Below are 19,169 nucleotides of genomic sequence, written 5' to 3' on the forward strand. Positions count from 1 at the left end.
ACCGCTTATCCCGTAGGCTGGATCCTATCCCAGCTGTCATTGGGTGAGAGGCGGGGTACACCCTGGACTGGCCAGTCAATCACAGGGCTGACATGTAGAGACAGACAACCAGGCACACTCACACTCACACCTACGGCATGTTTCTGGTGGTGGGAGGAAGCTGGAGTAACCAGAGAATCCACGCATACACAAGGAGAACATGCAAACTCTGCAGAAAGGCCCTGACCGGGAAGCGAACCAGAGACCTTACTGTGAGCCAACAGCGCTAACCCCTGTGCCGCCGTGCAGCCCCCTACCTATATGTCCTATATGTAAAAGTCATTACTGCCTACACCTAATAACTTGGTCCATCCTTTGTGATAGCTGGCAATGAGTCTTTCACATCACTGTGGAGGAATTTTTAAATCCAACTGGCCATCCCCAAAATCTCATCAATAATCAGCTGTTTATCTTGTCAGCTATTAGCAGAAAGCTGTGATGTAGGCTTTAAGCTTATTCAATTAGTTCACATACATTATATAGATAATCTAATGATAATATAGACAAACATATTTGACCACCTGACCATTCCACAGGGACTGCCATGTCGTATTCAAATCCATGTACTTTAATGTGGAGTTGCCCCCCATTTGAAGCTACAACAGCCTCCACTCTTCTTGGAAGGCTTTAAACAAGATTTTGAAGTGTTTCTGTGGGAATTTGTGCCCATTCGTTCTATAGAGCATCTATGAGGTAAGACACTGATGTTGGACTAGAACGTCTGGCTCTCAATCACCATTCCAGTTCATCCCAAAGGTGCTGGATGGGGTTAAGGTCAGAGTTCTGAGCGGGTCAGTCAAGTTCTTCCACACTTAACTAATCAAACCATGTCCTTATAGTCCTTGCTTTGTGCCATGGGCACAGTTATGTTGGAATAGAAAAAGGCATTCATAGGGCATTGAAACCTGTTCATGAAGCTCCTGCCGCAGTTTTAGAGTTTACATTGATGCCAGTGGAAGTTCAGAATTCTTCAGCTATGCAGTGTTAATTTCACCGACTAACACTATGACTAAAATGTTTGTCAACAAACTTTTTCCATGACAAAAGCTAGACTAAGGCTGGCCAAAAATAGATCTTTGATGAATAAAACTGACAAAAAGCTCAGATTTTGTTAAGATGACTAAAACTAGACTAAAACGTGATTAAGTTTTAGTTGGACATTAAAAATCCATATTTCTCCACTGTGGATAAATCTGTCAAAAAAGGGCATCTGTAACTCTTTTGCCTCTCAGCTGTAAAACGCAAATGTGAGAGCTTTGTGTGGGCTACAACTAGACTAAAATGTTTTTGAGTTTTTGCCAACTAAGACTAAAAAGGGTAGAAATGACTAAAACTAAAGCCTTGCAATCAGAAGACTAAATTTTAAAAAAGCTGTCAAAAATAACAGTGCAGCTATGGGATCAGCAGGATGTGGTGACTTTTACAGACCATGCACCTTAGCAGTATTGACCCTGCTGTGTGAATTTACATGGTGCCTGGTGGATGAGTCGCTGTTGTTCCTAAACTCTTCCACTTTCTAATAATATCTCTTACAGCTGACTGAGTTGGTCCAGCATGAATTGTCTTATTGCAAAGGTGGCAGCCATCACAGTACCACACTTAAAATCACTGAGCTCTTCAGAATGAACCATTTGGGAACACAAATGTTCATAAATACAGACTGCATGGCTAGGTGATGATTTTATACATCTGTAGCAACAGGTCTGATTGAAACACGTGAATTCAATAATTAACGTGTGGCCAAATACTTTTGTCCATGTGGTGTATAAATCACCCTGGTCTGTAAGCTGCAGACAATTTTTAGATGAAAAAATAGGTACTGAAGGTGCGGCTTATACACTAGTTCATGGTACTTCAACACTCACAAGGAAAAATCTGTACTGGACAAAAGGAACCGCTCTGTCTGCAGGGGGCGCTAAAATCAATACAAACCAAAATATCTTCACAACAGCTTTAAGTTTCTCACAACTACTTTTGGTTCATATTCTCCTGATCAGATTCAATGAAACATAAATCATGTATGAACAGAGACACTGGGATGACAGCAGGTTCCATGATCTTTAATAAAAGGCACATGTACAGCCAAAGTGAGATGAGTGAGTCCACCGGCATCGAGACGAAGCATCAAAACACAGAAATACAGGACGCAGGGGTCAGGAGGAGAGAGATCTATCTGCTTTACAGTAGAATCTACGCAAGTAACATCTTCTCATTCAAGTAAGTCTAACACTAATATGTCACTGTGGTAACGTTAAAACCCCCCTGACACACACACACTCTCACACACACACACACACACACACACTCCAACAGCACCCTAAAGTCTGATCCTCAGTAACATCTTTAGAGAAGGAGCAGTCCACATCACCTCGACACTCTGCGCCCCTTTGCTGCTGCTGTTTTTCTTGGTTTTGTTTATAAATGGCTGAGAACAAAATGTCTGTAGGTTCTCATTCATCCAAATCCTTCTCAAAAGGGCAACTGGACTTGTTTGATGTTACTGAAGACGTTTTGTCTGTCCTCCAAAAGGCTTCTTCAGTCCTACTGTGACTGGGGCCAAAGTTGGAATTTATAGCCTCCTCCTTGTTAATGGACTGGGTGGTCAGCTGAGTCCAGTTGCCCTTTAAAAAAGATCTGGACAACTATGGAACAACCCTTTTACTGCAGTCTCACCTAAACCAGGTTTCTTCTGTCCATGTTGGTTAATTTTTGGAAATTTCATCAATAAAAACTACTAAAATTTAATGCCTCTGTAATAAAATGTCTAATCAAAGCTGGTGATTTTATTTATAATTTGAGTTGTATAAATGTTGATTGGATCAAAATGATCAATTAAGGGGAAAAAAACATAAAGGCAAAGAAACACCCAGAAATTGTGTTGAAAATTAATTATATAATCACTAAAAACAGCCATTTGAGCATTTCTGAGGCCTTTCCTGATGATGAATACTTCCCAGCCTTGAAAATAAACTGTTAACTCATCTGTTTTAAGACACTGGGATCAAAATGCAAACTAAAGAGACATTTAACAGTAAAATCATCATATCAGCCGTCTCTCGCTCTTTGACTGGGAGTTTCTGTGCTTCAATTTCTTGTTACAGAGAAAAGAACCTAAAAACAACCCTTGTCTTACATATACAGCTTTAAAAAGCTTCTCTACTTTATTAGAATAAATCAAAATTGTTAAATAAAAAAATGGAAAAAATAGATAGGAGGAAATGCCTTAATTGAACATGATACATCAGTGGTTCCCAACCTTTTTTCATAAAGGCCCTTTTGTTGTATCCGAGAAAAGCTAAGGCCCCCCTGGACCCACTTAGAAAATCAAACAACAGTTTTAATTGTTTTCATTGACAAAACCCCAAAACAACAGGCCTAAAAATACATGTGCTTGCTAAAAGATCTGTCAGGTATCCTTTATCAAAATGGCATGCAAGGGATACTCTAAATAATAAAGAGGATCTGTTAATTTTTTAGGGAAAAAACATCCTATCTTTAAGTTTTAAAAGTTGAAAACTTGCAGGAAAAATCTCAAATGATGTTTAGTTTAAAAGTCAAAAGGTACAATTTCTGAGATTTTAAAGTAAAAAATAGCCAATGATATGGAAGAGACTTTATAATCTAAAATCTTATTTTATCTAAAAGGGCTCTAGGACTGGACTGGTAATCTGGCAAATGGGGTATCTGCCTGGTGGGCTGAGTAAAATCTGACTGCAACTGTAGTGTGCATGTGCGTTTTCAGACAAGTCTTGCCTGTCTACATGGAGAATGGAGAATCGACTGAACCCCTGAAAAACCCAAAAGTAACAGTTACTTCATTTTAAAGCTAAAACGTGTGGCAAACTATTATTGGGTTGTGATGTTCAAACTATTCATTCATGCCATTTTTAACCAGTTTTTATCCCCTTTTCTGCCCATTTTGCCACATCTGTTTTTCCATTAAACCCATTCTTGCCACTTTTAGCCAATTTTTGCAACTTTAAGCCATTTTGAATTCATTTTTGCCAATTTTTTACTTTCTAATCTCATATGTCCCGCTTCATCCCTTTTCTACTCCTTCTAATTTATTTTTGCCACTTTTGACCAAATTTTACCACTTATTTCTGCCACTTTTTGCTGTTTTAGCTGCACATTCTTGCCCCTTTTGGCCAAATTTTGGACATTGAACCCATTTTTACCTTTCTTTTGCTTTTTTTTTTTTTTTTCCCCTTTAAGCGATCTCAATCTGTCCTACTTTATTCTCTGGTATCCTGATGTTTGAGCACATTATAGCTTAGCTATGAAGTCTAACATTACTTTTCAAATGGCTTAGTTCAGCGTGCCCATCCACATTGTAAACATTACCAAAGAAGGTAAATCTGTTTTAAGAAAATGGGTTCACATTTTGAAAAGGCAATACTGTACTCCAACATAAATAAATAAAATTCTTGTTGCTCCATTTGGCTGGGCCCCAGAAAGCTCTCTCATTTATCCCCACTTATGGGCAGCCTTGCATGGGTTGTTTTGAAAACTTTTTACTCTGGAGCTCGTTTCCAAAATGTTAACTAAATTTTGTGCTTACACCTGAAAATGTTGTGTAAACAGGTCCTCAGCGAAAACTGACTGAATACACATCATTTTATTTGCATGGTATTTCTTTCTTCACTTCGTTATAGTTTGGGGGTAGATCAGTGACAGAGGACAAAGGGATGGTGGAGTAATCATGTGTTTAATTTGGGATAAGGATCCAGTTTGTACTAAGAAATGCCAGGGTCAAATGCTCATACTGAGTGGCTCAAATATGCCGTCGCTCATTATGTTTTCAATCATGACTTTATTTTAAAATATATGCACATCTAATTTTGACAACATCAGAGCTGACAGGGACCCTCCTAGGAGTGCCCAGACACCAGGTTGGGAACCACTGACTTACATAATAAAGATGTCAAAGTAAGATTACGACATTGTAATTCAAGGGCAAAACTTCTTATAAAAAGGATAAAAATCTAAAATTGAGAAACCAACAACATGCAGTAAGTCTTAGCTTTTTGGGGCCCTGAAGATCCTTGCTTCTCATGTCCTTAAAGATTGTACTGCTTTTAACAAAGAGACAAAATCTCACCGTTATCACCTGTTTGCACACACACGCACATAAAGGCAACCAGTCACAGGCTAAATACCCGACTAAAAAGAATAAAAGTTCACAGGTCTTTAAATATTCAGGGTTAAGAGAAATAAAATGTTATTAGTGTTTAAGGTTAAATAAAACCACAGCTGGAGGGCTAAAATAATCTGGGACGTCTCTCCTCTTGCTGGAGAGTAACGGGGGTCACTGGGAGGAAAGGGGGTCCTTTTTCTGTTTGAGACGTCAACATTAGACGGGAAAGACACGCACACGTAACATCCATTCATATGTCCAAAGAGCAGCTCAGCAGAGTCAGCCACTCATTTTTCACATTATCACGTCTTTGGGACATTTCAGAATAAAAGCACGCTCTAGGTCTCGATATTTACACACAACACATACAAACATGGACGCAACGACTGCACCCAGCAAATCCTGCTTTGGTCGGCGTGTGTGTGTCGGTGTGTGTGCTACCTTTGGCTGGATGCCTCCACAGGTACGCAACAACCATCCCAGAATCCCCCTCCCTTCCTCACCCCCAGCACACGCCCACCTGTGCCTTCTGCAGGTTTCAGCCCCACCCTCCATTGTCCATCCCATATCAAGGCCCAGCCATCGCCATAGCAACTCACAGCTCCCCGAGCAACAGGTGTCACTATGGTGTAAAAGGAGGTAAGTGTGATTAGTGGTGTGTGTGTGTAGGTGTGTATACCCTGTGTAATGTTTATGTACCAGTGTATGCATGTATTTGTAAGTGTTAAGAGGTATCAGTGGTTCAGTGGTGTCTCTCTTTAATCTTCATTACTCCTCTCCCCTCGCCCTCTTTCCTCCTCCTCCTCGTCTCTCTTCATTTTTGGACTTGGAAGATGAACAGGCGCAGGTTGATGTTTTTGGCGGCCAGCAGTTTGTTGCACTCCACCGAGTCGGAGATGGGCAGGGGAACATAGTCGGTCTCGTTGGCATCGTTGCTGAAGGAGTGGTGGTGGATGACCGGTTTGATCCGCACGTCGTCGTACGGCCCCTTCAGCAGCAGGAAGGAGCACTCCAACGCAGAGTTGACCTGCACAGACACAAAACACACACATGCTCAAGAGCCATGTTCGGTGCAGACATCACAGTCGCTGAACTAAGACCAGACATTTTCTTTAAGCTGTGGTTGTTTCACAAAACATAAAACTACAGGGCCAAAAAAAATATTCACCCTCTTGGATGTTTTACCCTTTCACTGATTTTATAAATCAATCATGGTCAATATGATTTGGCTTTTCTGGCAAAAAAAATTACAAAAAAACCTCCTTATTATCAAAGTGAAAACAGATTTCTACTAAGTAATTTCAATTAAATAAAAATATGTAAGGTAAAATAAGTGACTTCATAAATATTCACTCCCTTCAAGTTAGTATTCAGTAGAGTTACATTTGGCTGCAATCACAGCACTGAGTCTGTGTGGATAGGTCTCAATCAAGCTCGCACATCTGGACTCTGAAATTTTACTCCATTGCTAAACTGCTCTGTCAGGTTGCACAGGGATCAGGCATGAACAGCCCTTTTCAAGTCCAGCCACTACTTCTCTATTGGATTGAGGTCTGGGCTTTGACTCGGCCACTCCAGAACATTCACCTGGTTGTCTTTAAACCATTTCTGTACAGCATTAGCTGTATGTGTAGGGGCATGTTCAATGGTTGTGGGATTGATTCTTGGTGTCGTACATGTTAGGTGCATGACTTCCCCCTCTCCCTCTCCCCATATTTCCTCTCTCTTCAGCTGTCCTATCAAATAAAAAGGTGAAACACCCCAAAAGTCATGGGTAAAATAAAAATATATAGGCTAAACATGAACAGTGGTCATGTTTTGACATGGTGCATTATGGGAAAATTGTTGAGATCTTTAATGTTAATGTCTGTCAGTAACCAAAAGATGGATATAGTCCCCCTAATTAAGACAGCACTGATAGTGATTTTAGCATAAACATTTAGTTAATGTAACACAAATGGACACATTTTAGAGCTAAAGAAGGGCTGTTCTCTCTGATGAACAAACTGCAATAGTTTGTTTCTAACAAAGCAAAGCTAATTTCTACTTCCTGTTTCAGAATACAGTTTTACCACATGATGATTTGTGTTTATTAAACTGTAAGAAATGTCAAACAACAACAATCCTTTGAGAGTGCTGATAAAAACCAGAGATTCCCTGTTTTGACAAAGACTGTAAAGCACTCTGGCCAACTACGGTTGTTTTTTAAATGTGCTATATAAATAAACTTTGACTCGACTTAACTTGACTTGAACATTTCCTCTTTCTCCAGAAAGTCTATGCTAACCTCACAGCCACATCCACCAGTTAAAAGGTCTCTCTCCCAGTATGGAAGCATGGCTGATTTGAGTCCTACTCTCCAGTCTGTCTCTAAAAATTTATCCTCAAGTTACTTTTCTGTTAAACCCGTTCTGGTGCAGAGTGATGAATCATGGGCTCGGAAACAAGCACGCACTTTTAAAACTTCAAAAATAAACAGAGTGGTGTGTACCTTGCTTTTGAGGATGAGCTGAAAGGAGAGCGTGCGCTTGCAGGACAGGTTGGGGTTGCGTTCAGAGTCGTTGACGCGGGCCTTCAGCACCCACGTCTGGTTGAGGACCGTGAAGCGAGGGGTTTCATAGTACAGCCGAGTGATGAAGTCATCAGTGCGGTACGGCCTGAACTGAACCTCTGGGTAGACACAAGTGGACGACAAGATTTAAATCAGAGAGAAAAGGCTGACTGTGGGAGAGCAGAAAGAGTGGAGCAGAAACTGATGAAGAATTAAAGGACTGATCTGTAAAGTTTTACCTGTAAACCCGATCTTCTCGTAGCACAGAAGACTGAAGATGCTGTTGTAGAGCTGCATGTCTCTGCGGTGGCTCTGGTCCATCTCTCCCAGTATGCCCATCAGCTCCATACCAGTCTTAGTGGGATGGGAGCACTCACTCTCGTGTGCCGGCAGCTCGTGGAACGGACCCTGCCAGGGACAGCCAATTCTCTTGTACTTACATTGCGTCACCCTGGAAACATGGAGACAAGTGTGAATTAGATTCAAAGACAAAGCAAAACAGGTGCTGATGATGAAGATGATGAAGTCTTTTCATGAGTGGAAGGTATTAATAACATCAGAAGGTGCTAATTAACCCCGGCTGTGAACTGAGGCTAATTAACACAGTGCTGATGATAGAGAAGAGCACAGCTCAAAGAAAAGAACACATGAATCAGTTTAGTTCTGTCATGATGCCTTTTAAAGTACAACTGCAAACTTTCCTACGGTAAAACTGAGGTGATAATTTTGTAAAAGGTACCGTTTCATGTCTTTGGTAAACCAAGTAAAAGAGAATCAAACTGGTATGTAAAGCTCATTCAGAAATTATTCAGACCCCCTTCACTTTTTCCAATTTTTTATGTTGCAGCCTGATGCTACAGTCTTTTAGATGAACTGCATGCAAAATTCCTCCGGTGTTATTGCCCACTAGTTTCTAAGCTAACTGGTTTCCTTAATCCAGCTGTTGGTGTGTTTACGGAACGGCGCCACTGGCTGTAATGTGATCCATAGTGACACTAAGTTTAAAAACACCTTAATCCTTCTTTCTGTGTGTAGATTAGTGATGAGAAAATATGAAGTTTAGGCTTTTGGTAACCACAGGTGCTGCTGCAGAGGCAACGTCAAGAACAATTAAACCATCAACAGTTTTTAATAACACTTAAAACTAATCTTTACCCTTTTCTATAGGAAACGTAGATAAAGTTAATAGGTGACTGTTGGTGTTTGAAGCCTCTAAAGTACAGTCATTTTTTATAAGCATCCTGTACAGCGAAATTATGACAAAGGGTGATCATTATCTGTTTAGATACACGTAGGACATTACTTCACATTCTTAGATACTGGATGACAACAGCTGTGGATTATTATTTTCATATTTCATCTTAATGATGGGAGGAAGAAAGCGTATGAGCTATTAGACAGAGAGAGTTAGAGGGGAAAAGGAGATGTAACTCTCTGTACCTGTACCTTTTCAAAACTTTATTTTTATCTCCCTTTTTTCAAATATATCTGGAAATGATTATATTCATCTTTGTTTGAGTTTTCACACGTAAACCTCAGTCCCTTAACTCTCCTGTCTCTGTAGTGTGTATTTAAGGACGAAGCACAGCTGATGGAGGAGACAGAAGTTTGACAGGCTGAGGTTTCTGTGTTAAAATTTAAAAATATATATATCTTGGCCAAATTATTTCCAAGAATCAGATAAATGTGAAAAGGGGAAATTGGAACATTGTTTTGAAAAGGCTCTCCTTTTTCAAGCCGCCCTTTTATTCTCTATGAGAATACCTATGAGAAACTCTGTAGGAGCTACATCTGCCCACGGAAAATTAATTATTCTCAGTAGACATCTTTATTAAAACAAGGCTGAGCTGGGCGCGCCGGTAGTCGAGTGGTAAAGGCGCCATGTACGCAGGCGACCCAGGTTCGAATCCGGCCCGTGGCACTATTTCCTGCATGTCTCTCCCCGCTCTCTTCCCTGTTTCCAACTCTATCCACTATCCTCTCTCTAATAAAAGGCACGAAAAAGCCCAAAAATAAATGTAAAAAAAAAAATATGGCTGAGCTGCGAAAACATTTTTGTGTTTACATATGCTGTGAAATTTTGCAGCCACCCAACAACGTTAATGACAAATGATTATGATGATAACCATTGAAAAAAAGATGTAATCAGCTCCAAAATTAATAGCATGACTTTATCTAACAAAATTGGCATTTACAGCCTTTCAAAATAAGATTTATATTCTCCTTTTTCACATTTATCGGCTTGCAATGTTCTAAAATCAGCTCTCCGTGACTTGTCAAGCTGAGTGTCTGGCGACTTCATCAGACGGCGTGATTCAAGCTGCAACAGCTCAGTTCAGACTGCTGTGACTCTCGCCAGCGACGTTCTTAAACTGTCCTGTCGTGTCACGAACCGTTGGACTGAATAAGGCTTAAGGTAAGAAAACATCGCTTCAACTATAAATCACTTCCAGCTCCCCCATAATCAATGTTGTTTTTTCTCAACTCCAAGCATTTGGTTAGAGTATTAAATGTTTGTGCATGAACGTGGGCAGTTGCTTACATAGTGTGGTCTTTGAACACACCCCGGTAAAATTTGGGGTTTAATGGTATTAAAATGAAGATACCGCCCGACTTAAATCCACCTGTGGCATATTAAATTGATTGGACGTGATTTGGAATGGCACACATCTCTCTACAGAGCAAAAACCAAGCCATGGGTTCAAACGAAAGTCTTGGTTTGGCACAATCAAGACTCTTCAAGCAGGTGATGGTGTTTGGTATTTTCATGGTATTTAAGATATACAGACTGGCTGACATCTAAAATGACCATACAGGTACATCTCAAAAATTACAATATCATGAAGAAGTTCAATATTTGTTGTCACTCATTTCAGAAAGTAAAACCCATATATCATATAGACTCATTACACATAGAGTGAAACATTTCAAGCCTTAATTTCTTGAAATGTTGATGATTATGGCTTACAGATAATGAAAACCCAAAATTCAGTGTCTCAGAAAATTAGAATATTGTGAAAAAGTTCAATATTGGAAAATCATGGTGTCACATCCTAAACAGCTAATGAACTCCAAACACCTGCAAAGGTTTCCTGAGCCTTTAAATGGTCTCTCAGTCTGGGTCAGTAGGCTACACAATCATGGGGAAGACTGCACACTTGACAGATGTCCAGAAGACAGTCGTTGACACCCTCCACAAGGATAATCATCAATATTTCAAGAAATGAAGGCTTGAAAATTTCACTATATGTGTAATGAGTCTATATATGGGTTTCACTTTCTGAAATGAGTGACAAAAAATATTGAACTTTTCATTATATTCTAATATTTTTAGATGTACCTGTATTAAATATCTGATTCATGTGTTTCATCTCCACCCCATTTATTTTTGATTTTCTGTGTCAGGGGGTTCATTTTTTGCTGTTTTGCTCTTATAGCTTTGTTGAACTAAGTTAATAGTTTTTGACGTCTTTGGAATGATTTATAAGTCCAGTTATGAAAAGTCTTGGTGATGCTGACCCCTCCAAATAAAACAATTAAAGAAAGCGTTTCCTGACTCACACCTGTACTTTCAGAATAGCTCCTACATCACTGTTACATCACTTTAAACATCATTTTTACATAAGGAGCTCTAAGATCCTTACTAGAGCACATTTCTCTGCCTGACCCAACCAAAACCACCAAGGGACTGCTGTTGTCATGGTAACAATTGCGTGGGCCCCTCTGTCCTGAGCAGGGTCACCTGTTTCTATAGTAACAACCCCACAGGGTTTCATGCATGCAAATCAAACTGGCCTGAGCGTCACACACAGCCTGTAATCACATCATCAGCTGTTTTTTCTGAAGTAGCCGGTCACACGCGGCTCCATCTTCCACACATTAACCCAGTGTGACTCCATGCTGGCAACCACACGCACGCACACACGTACATAAAACGCTGCTGCTGATGTGGTCGCTTTGGGCATGTCCGCTCTGCACAACTTCTCTTTCATGTTCCTGTCAGAACCTCCACCTTCAAAGTGTTTTTTTTTTTTTTTTTTTACTTTGATCGTTGGAAATTTGAATGAAAATGATTCAATCTGGTTCTTTATTGATTTAATTTCACATCCTCGGCTGATTGGACAATTTCCTATGCAGGATGAAAGAGGGATGAGTGTTGTATACCTGTCTTGGCACTCCTCTTTCTGGTGTCTCTCTAAACTGGAGCGGGGGAACTGTTTTAAGCAGAAGGTACACTCTGTCGGCAGCTCACTGACAGCCTTCTCCACAGCCAGGTTCCTGCAGCACAGGTTCTTGCTGATCTCACACCTACACAGACACAGACACAGACACAGCAATCAAACCTCAGTCATTTTACAACATCTGTGGTACGAGCAGAATGTGGAAACAAGTTTGAGAACAATGCATACCAGGAAAGTTACGTTATGCTTTGTTTTGCAATCACTGTCTGTAATTCTTACAGGAAATTTCATACAATTTATACAGGACATTTTGCTGTTTTGTTAAAAGTAGGGCTGTCAGGATTAATCTAGTTAATTAGATTAAGGTCTGCAATTAGTGCACTAATTAGTTTTAATAGCGAGTAATTTCCCCTTTCAGTGCACTCTGTTTAAGCTACGTCAGCATCTCCCTGCAGCCATAGTGATGTAAAATAAAGCCACTACTGCTCCTTTGTGTCTTATTTTACTTTAAAAACTCACAGACAGCTCAGTGGACATGTCAGAAGCCATCTGAATCTTTTCATGATGTCTTGTTTCATTTTCACCCCACAACAAATTCCTTTTTTGTGGTTCGATTCATGTTAAAATCTTGGATCTACCACTAAGACCAGGTCTGTATCCAAACAGGAAGTCAATTACTCTTAGGTTAAGCTAGTAGAAAAACAACAAAATGACAAAAAAATAATAATTTAAAATGCCAAACTGTGGCATTTTGAAATGTGATGAAAGGGTGTGGTTAATCTTGATTAACTACAGAAACTCTGCTATTAATTACAGTTAAAACTGTCAGCTTTTGACGCCCTTAGTAATAAATTAAAGCTGCCAAAAACACTGCAACAGGTGCATCGTTTTCACTTCATTAAATGGATAATTAGGTGTTAAAGACAATACAATATAATCTGAGAATTTAAAGGCAAATTTTACCATACTTAATGTTTCTTATTAATCAGTCCTGCTGCAAAGCATTTCTTCTTTTTTACTGCAGAATAAAATAACAACTTTTAATAAATGAGTCTGCCATCTCAGTAAAATGCATTCTGTTTAATGTCCTGAAAAAGTCCAGGACTGTTGTACTCAAGTACAAGTACAAAGTACAGTTACTTTGGTGAATTTTTACTGAAGTAAAAGTAAAAGTGATGGTCTGTAAATTTCAGTACTGAGTAGCAACAAAAGAAGGAACATTAATCAGATTTTTTGCAATTTTCAAATCGCAGAAGGTGCAATTTTTCTCTGAACTGAAATGCGTCAAAACATCAGTGTAACACACTTTTTGCAGCAGAGATGTTTTGCTCTACAATGCCATGCAAGCATTCAAGCATCAGTTTTATAGACTAGTTTGCACAGAATCTTAATGTCCTTACTTTTCATACAATTGTGTTTTGTTGTCAAGATGTCTGTTCACAATGTTGTGAGTTAAAAAAAATCAGACAGTTTACTACTGTGATTGAAGTAGATAACTAGGGATGTGTAAATTCATATATTCAATTTCAACCTAACATAGAGGTGTAACCTACCGGAAAAAAAAAACTGTTTATGTTTAATCTATCTTATATTGTGTTGAGTATAATACTTCATGATTTATGCTTGTGTTCCCTGAAAAATTCATAAGATAAGGAACTTAAAAAAATAACCACACACTGAATCATAATCACAATACTACTCAATTACAGTAATTTGAATAAATTTAATTAGTTACTTTACACCTCTGGTTATTTACTTATTTACTTACATTCAAATATGAGTGTGTTATGTGTAGTTCTTTCTGTATGACTGAATGCCACAAATCATATGAATCCTGGGACAAAGAGAAACATTTCTGCATAATTGAAACTTCTTTTATCAACCCCTTTGGTAAAAGTGAAAGGAAACAGCCTGGTTTTAGGGGTTTGATGATGTTCTTGTGTTTCAAATACAGGGGCCAGACGTGGCCATCAAAGAAGCCGAGTGGATCTGGCAATGTTCAGCTCCTAGATTGGACTGGATTCATAGAACTGATTCATGAAAAGGTTGTGTTTTTCCTGCTAATTAAAATCAAACTTGTAATTTCCAAAGTTCTAACTGCTATCAGCTTCATTAGCAAAAACATTTTTAAAAAATCCAAAGGACAAATTATATGTAATTTGATTAAAATGTATATAAACTAAATGATCTGGCTAAAAGAAATGTATCTCAAAACCTGTAAAAATTGTAGCTACCAACCAAGAAGGAGGCCTAGCGGTGGAAGAAGTACAAGACGACGTAATCAAGTAAAAACACATTCCTCAGTTAAAATTTACTTCAGCAGAAGAACAAGTACTAATGTACAATACTTCCCCCAAAATATACTTACTAAACTCCTCCCCTGCTGAGGCCCAGTACTATGAAAAGGCCCATAGAGATCTAGAAAAAACATGGTCCATTCTACTTTTAAGGAGTAACAACCAGATTGTATTTATACCTAAATACTCATCCTTTGTTAAGGCAGCACAGAGGCCAATTTTATTTTAGTTATTGTTGCTTCAGAAAAAGTAATGCTCATTTTAAAAAAGAACACCTCTTATACCTTTAAGACCTGAAGAGACATCAGTGTGTTTTGGATGATTGTATTGTTTTTTTAAGACACGCATCTGTCGAAGTGCAACCTGATTCACTAAAAATGCAAATAATTTTGTTTTTGGCCTTTTTGGCCACAGCATAGGAAAGCTGATGAAAAGAAAGGTTTTAAAGTTGAGTAGAGACAACTTGAGCGACACTGAGGCGACTACAGTATCTTAGACCTCCAGAATGATGAATCTATTGAAAACCCGGATTATGATGTGAATATGAGCCTGCTAGCCTTGCTCAAAGGTTTACAGATGTTTTGAAGAAGAGGAGGATGATTTAACTGACGGCTTTGAAAAATGTTAACAAACATTGGGGCAAATGCAATTATTTATGGTAAAAGCCAAGAATTTAAGCTTTTAAATGTGTTTTATTTGCTGTCTCTATTGCTAATGAGGCCAAGAAATAAAGATTTTGGTAAACTCTGAAATTCTGTGCATATTTGCAGAAAGCCCTCTGGTTTTTAAGGGTTGTCAACAAAGAAATACTTGGGTTTTAAAGGCCTTTTTTTAGGCAGCCTTGGGTCTAATTTGGTTAAACTTAACTGTTAGAAAAGTTATTTTGGACTGTGAATTGCCACGCCAGGACCATTAAAAATTTGGGATGCTACAAAAGAAAGGAGAAGAAAAGAACAGAGTTGGCTTGCACTGTTTGACCACAGCAGTAACTTGGTAACAAACTTTTTTCAGTCAGCTCCTAAATGTAATCAGAGCCAGGCCAAAAAGGTGAATGTTAGCCAAAAGGCTGGCAACAACACTGCTGATACTGCACGTTTGTTATTAATTACAATCTTGGTGGGGCCTTTCCATTTCTTTCTGCTATTCATCATAAACTTAAGTTGGTACAATACCTGCAAGAAATTATCCCAATTTGTACTAATATGTGAACTGTCTCCAATATAAAGCCCCTTGAGTTGGTATTTTATCAAATGTGGCACTATGTGAGTAGGTCTTGGCAAACTGAATGGTCACAGGAAGCTTTTTGTACCTGCAATTTGGACACGTAGCCTGTTCCTCTTTTAGACGAGAATCAGCAAGGAGGTGGATAAAACAGCCTGCACACATCAGGTGTCCGTTGGTACACTGCAGTGAAGAGAGAGTTTAGGGTGACAATCAGGCAAGGAAAGGAGAAAATAATCACTGTGGATGTTACTTAGGAAGTAGGATGGGGGAGATGTCAAAAACATTGGAGCCAGTAAAAACTGGAAAGGAGTCGGGCAGAAAATTGCAATTAGATGCCCTGTTTGGTTGAATCTTGTGACAAAAATGTGAGTATGATTTGTATCAGATGGGTGGGGGTGAGGGGGTTAAAGTAAATGCTTTCATTCATAAATGCAATCTGGGACCATTTAAGGACTCTGGAAGTTTATAACTGTTAATGGTGGACAAATTATCTTGCTGAAACGGTGGTCAGAGAAAAAGGAGATTTAGGAATGTGTTATGGTTTGGAATCACTTTTTTGGGCTTTATAGTTTTTAATCTATGATATTTTACAGTATAGATGCTATAAACTGTTTAAACACATGTGCATCATGTTTCAGAAGGGTGTGTAAATGTTTAGGACCATCTAACAATGATTAGTTAGAAATGTGCTCATGTGACATTGAGAGGAACGTTTTGAGGTCATTGGGGAGACTGTGGGGGTTGGTTGAAGGGTGACAGACTATGTGTTCTTTATCAGATCTTGAGTGGGGTTTGGAGGTATGTGGCTTTTTAAAAAGTGTTTTTTTAAGGTTGATTCACATTCTTAACATGAGCCAGAACAGCTGACTGCTGGGCCTGGGAGTGCCTGAGTCTCAGCCAGCTGCACATAGACAGCAGGGGCCTGTTATTACTACAATTAAAGGACATGGCCTGCATATTCAACAGGTTGACTTTGGGGTTGTGGGTTTGGACACATGGGGGTTTTCAAATATGAGGGGGTCGAGCTGTTTTGCTGTAGTTGGACGGTGGATTGAGGGTTACAAAGGGAAGGATTGTGATTGTCACCACGTTTACCTGATATACAGACGCCTTGGGCAAGTCTAGGCACACGGTGCAGCACAGCACTGAGTACAATCTCTCCTCCAGCTTTCCTGACTCTCCTTCGGGAACTTTCACTCTCTTCTTGGGGGGCTCGTCCGGGTCAGGCTCGGGCCCTTCTCGCCGCATTCCGACCTCCTCCTGCATGGCTGCCACCCCAGCGACAGCCTCCACTGCTGCCCCCACGGCCCCGACCCCCAGGCCGGCCGAGGAGGAGCCGGGGGCGGCCGCTACGCCCACGTCTCTCTCCTCCAGTGAAGACATGGCGACGGCTGTCTAGAAATCTCTGAGATGTACCTGCTGCGACCAGGCTGAGCCGAAATATAAGCAGGTTAGCTCAGGGCTAGCTTACAACCTGTCAAGCTAACGGTCAGCTGACAGCTGGCTAACGCTAGCTAGGCTAACGCTACTGTCAGAAAGGAAAGCAGGCTAACTTCATGTAATTAACGCTACCCTCCACTTATGAACACAACAAGCCAATGATTGTGTAATAACGAGATCATGTGCACAGTGTAATGATGACTTAATTAAACGTGGACTAGTTTTGTTGACTTACAGTGAGGCTAGCGGATATGCGGCTAGCTACGTTGACAAAAACACAGCAGTCCTCTCGCGCTGCCCAGCAGAACAAAAACAACTCAGGAGGCTCTCAGCTGTTGTTGTTGTTCTTGTACTCTCGACGCCGTTATTCGCAATGACAGCAGAAACAAACGGTGTACACCGGCGGCTCAGCTCGGCTGCTCGTCTACCGTCCCTGCTCCGGTACCAGCTGACTGTCCGATGCACCCCCGGGACCTGTCGGTGATTAAAACAGCGGTGGGAGACACTTCAGCCGGGACTCGTCTCTCTGCCTACACAGCCATCTTTGTTTTTTTCCTGTCCGTCTCGCCCGACTTCACCCTGAACAGCCTTTACGACTCCGGGTCAGATACGTTATTACTCAACCAGGTTCTCGTTGGACAGTGACAGAAGTGACGTATTCAAAAGTAAATATTACTGCTGCATCTGTAGCTTCCTCTGTGTGCCAGCAATTACAACAGCTCAGCGGTGTGTTGGTTGACAGCGGAATGTTTTATTGTGGCAGATGACTTGGGGTATTTAAAGAGTTTATAATAGCGCATGCGTAGTGAGCACCTGCGGGTCAGTATAGGGTGGGTGACCAAAACCTGATATGCGACAAATTTAGGGCCACACATCAACAGAGGACGTGTATCATATACATATTCGGAGTTTATCTGCATCTATTACGTCTTTTAAAAAAACGCAGGAAAAAAAACTTGCCAGGGAAAAGTACCAGACTATTATACTCAAGTAAAAGCACAGTTAAAAGCAGTTATTTTGGTTAAAATGTACCTAAGCAGAAGTAAAAGTAAAAGTAAGTATTCCATTTTATCTTTATGTTGTCCTCTGGTAATTTTTGATTCGGTTTCAAATGTTTTGTTTAAGTAGATACAGGTTCCTTCTTTTTCCTTGCCTTAGAATAATATGGATGGTTCCCAACTATACATTGTCAATCCCGACAGAAAATTATGGGTGTTTTATGAAAATGAATAGTGTTTGTTGTCTTTGACGGTCAAAAATGACTCAGAGATGTATGGGTTGACAGTTCACACAGTTTTACTTCACAGTAGCTGTAAACACACACAAACTCACAAATATGCACATCACACAGACACATGACACAAACACTTCCTAGCTGAGATGAATTCACAGTTTTCTCAAAAGTGTTTTTCTCTGTATCTTCCATCTACCCGTACAAGCCAGTCTGTATCCAAACAGCTTGTGCAGTAACCTTTCCTTAATGTGCAGTAACTACACGATAATATGGATCAATAAGTTGGATCATTCTCTCTATGTGCTGACTGTCATTGTTGTGAAAACCAATGTCAGGCCATTTTCTTGTGTCAGAAAGCTTGGACCTCCTTGTTTTTGGCGTTTAGTTTTTTATTTTAACTCAGTGCTTGATTCTTTTTAAAATTTAATGAAGTCCAAAACTTCTCCCAAAATATACCTTGTAAAGGTAGTGATTTTAAAACTTCAAAGTACACAAAAAAGCGACTGAATTGCAGCACTTTGAGTAAATGTAATGAGTGACCCCTGTAACTACCACCCTGCTCTGTTTCTTCTGCCTTGATCTGGTCCCTGCTGTAGCATGCATGTGAAGTGGTTAAACTGGTTGTAGTGGACCAGGTATTTGTGTGATAAGGATGCATGAATAATTCAGCCAGAAAAACAGGGTGATCGAAGACCATTAAGATACAGGCTCTGAAGCTTCTGTAAGCTTATATGAGTTATATGAAGCTCTAAGACATATAGGGGTTGTGTAGGATGGGGGGCTGGGCGTGTGAGCTTCAGTGTAATAAGGTGGGGCAGGATGTCAGAGTGTCAGCTGTCTTGTGGGGACAGGATTAACCCCTCCCATTGGACAGATAGATATACCTTATTTGGTCTGTGTGGAATGACATGGGGGCCATACTGCCCTCAGCTATGCACATAGATTAGCCAGCAGCTGTATGTGCTCACTCTTTGACCGCATTAATTTTATTACATCACAACAAAATACTAGAAATAAACAAAGATGGCACACAAGCGATGAGTGAGTATGGCAAACTTTTACTAGG

At 40.0% G+C, this 19,169-nt stretch overlaps 1 protein-coding gene across 2 annotated transcripts; it reads right to left on the reverse strand.

Annotated features, from left to right (window-relative positions):
* Positions 1–2,083: 2,083 nt before the first annotated feature.
* cyhr1 (cysteine/histidine-rich 1) lies at positions 2,084–18,856 on the reverse strand. Of its 2 annotated transcripts, XM_041808689.1 has the most exons (7): positions 17,105–18,853; positions 16,525–16,859; positions 15,515–15,609; positions 11,892–12,035; positions 7,967–8,178; positions 7,668–7,846; positions 2,084–6,203 (listed from the first exon to the last, which is right to left on the reverse strand). In XM_041808689.1, the coding sequence occupies exons 2-7, from the start codon at positions 16,810–16,812 to the stop codon at positions 5,991–5,993; spliced, it is 1,131 nt and encodes a 376-aa protein (XP_041664623.1). In that variant the 5' UTR covers positions 16,813–16,859; positions 17,105–18,853; the 3' UTR covers positions 2,084–5,990. The 2 variants fall into 2 exon arrangements, with proteins under 2 accessions (XP_041664623.1, XP_041664624.1); XM_041808690.1 differs by having other exon boundaries at positions 16,525–18,856.
* Positions 18,857–19,169: the final 313 nt, after the last annotated feature.

This window comes from Cheilinus undulatus, linkage group 16 (assembly GCF_018320785.1).
Source record: "Cheilinus undulatus linkage group 16, ASM1832078v1, whole genome shotgun sequence".
Classification (NCBI taxonomy): Eukaryota; Metazoa; Chordata; class Actinopteri; order Labriformes; family Labridae; genus Cheilinus; species Cheilinus undulatus.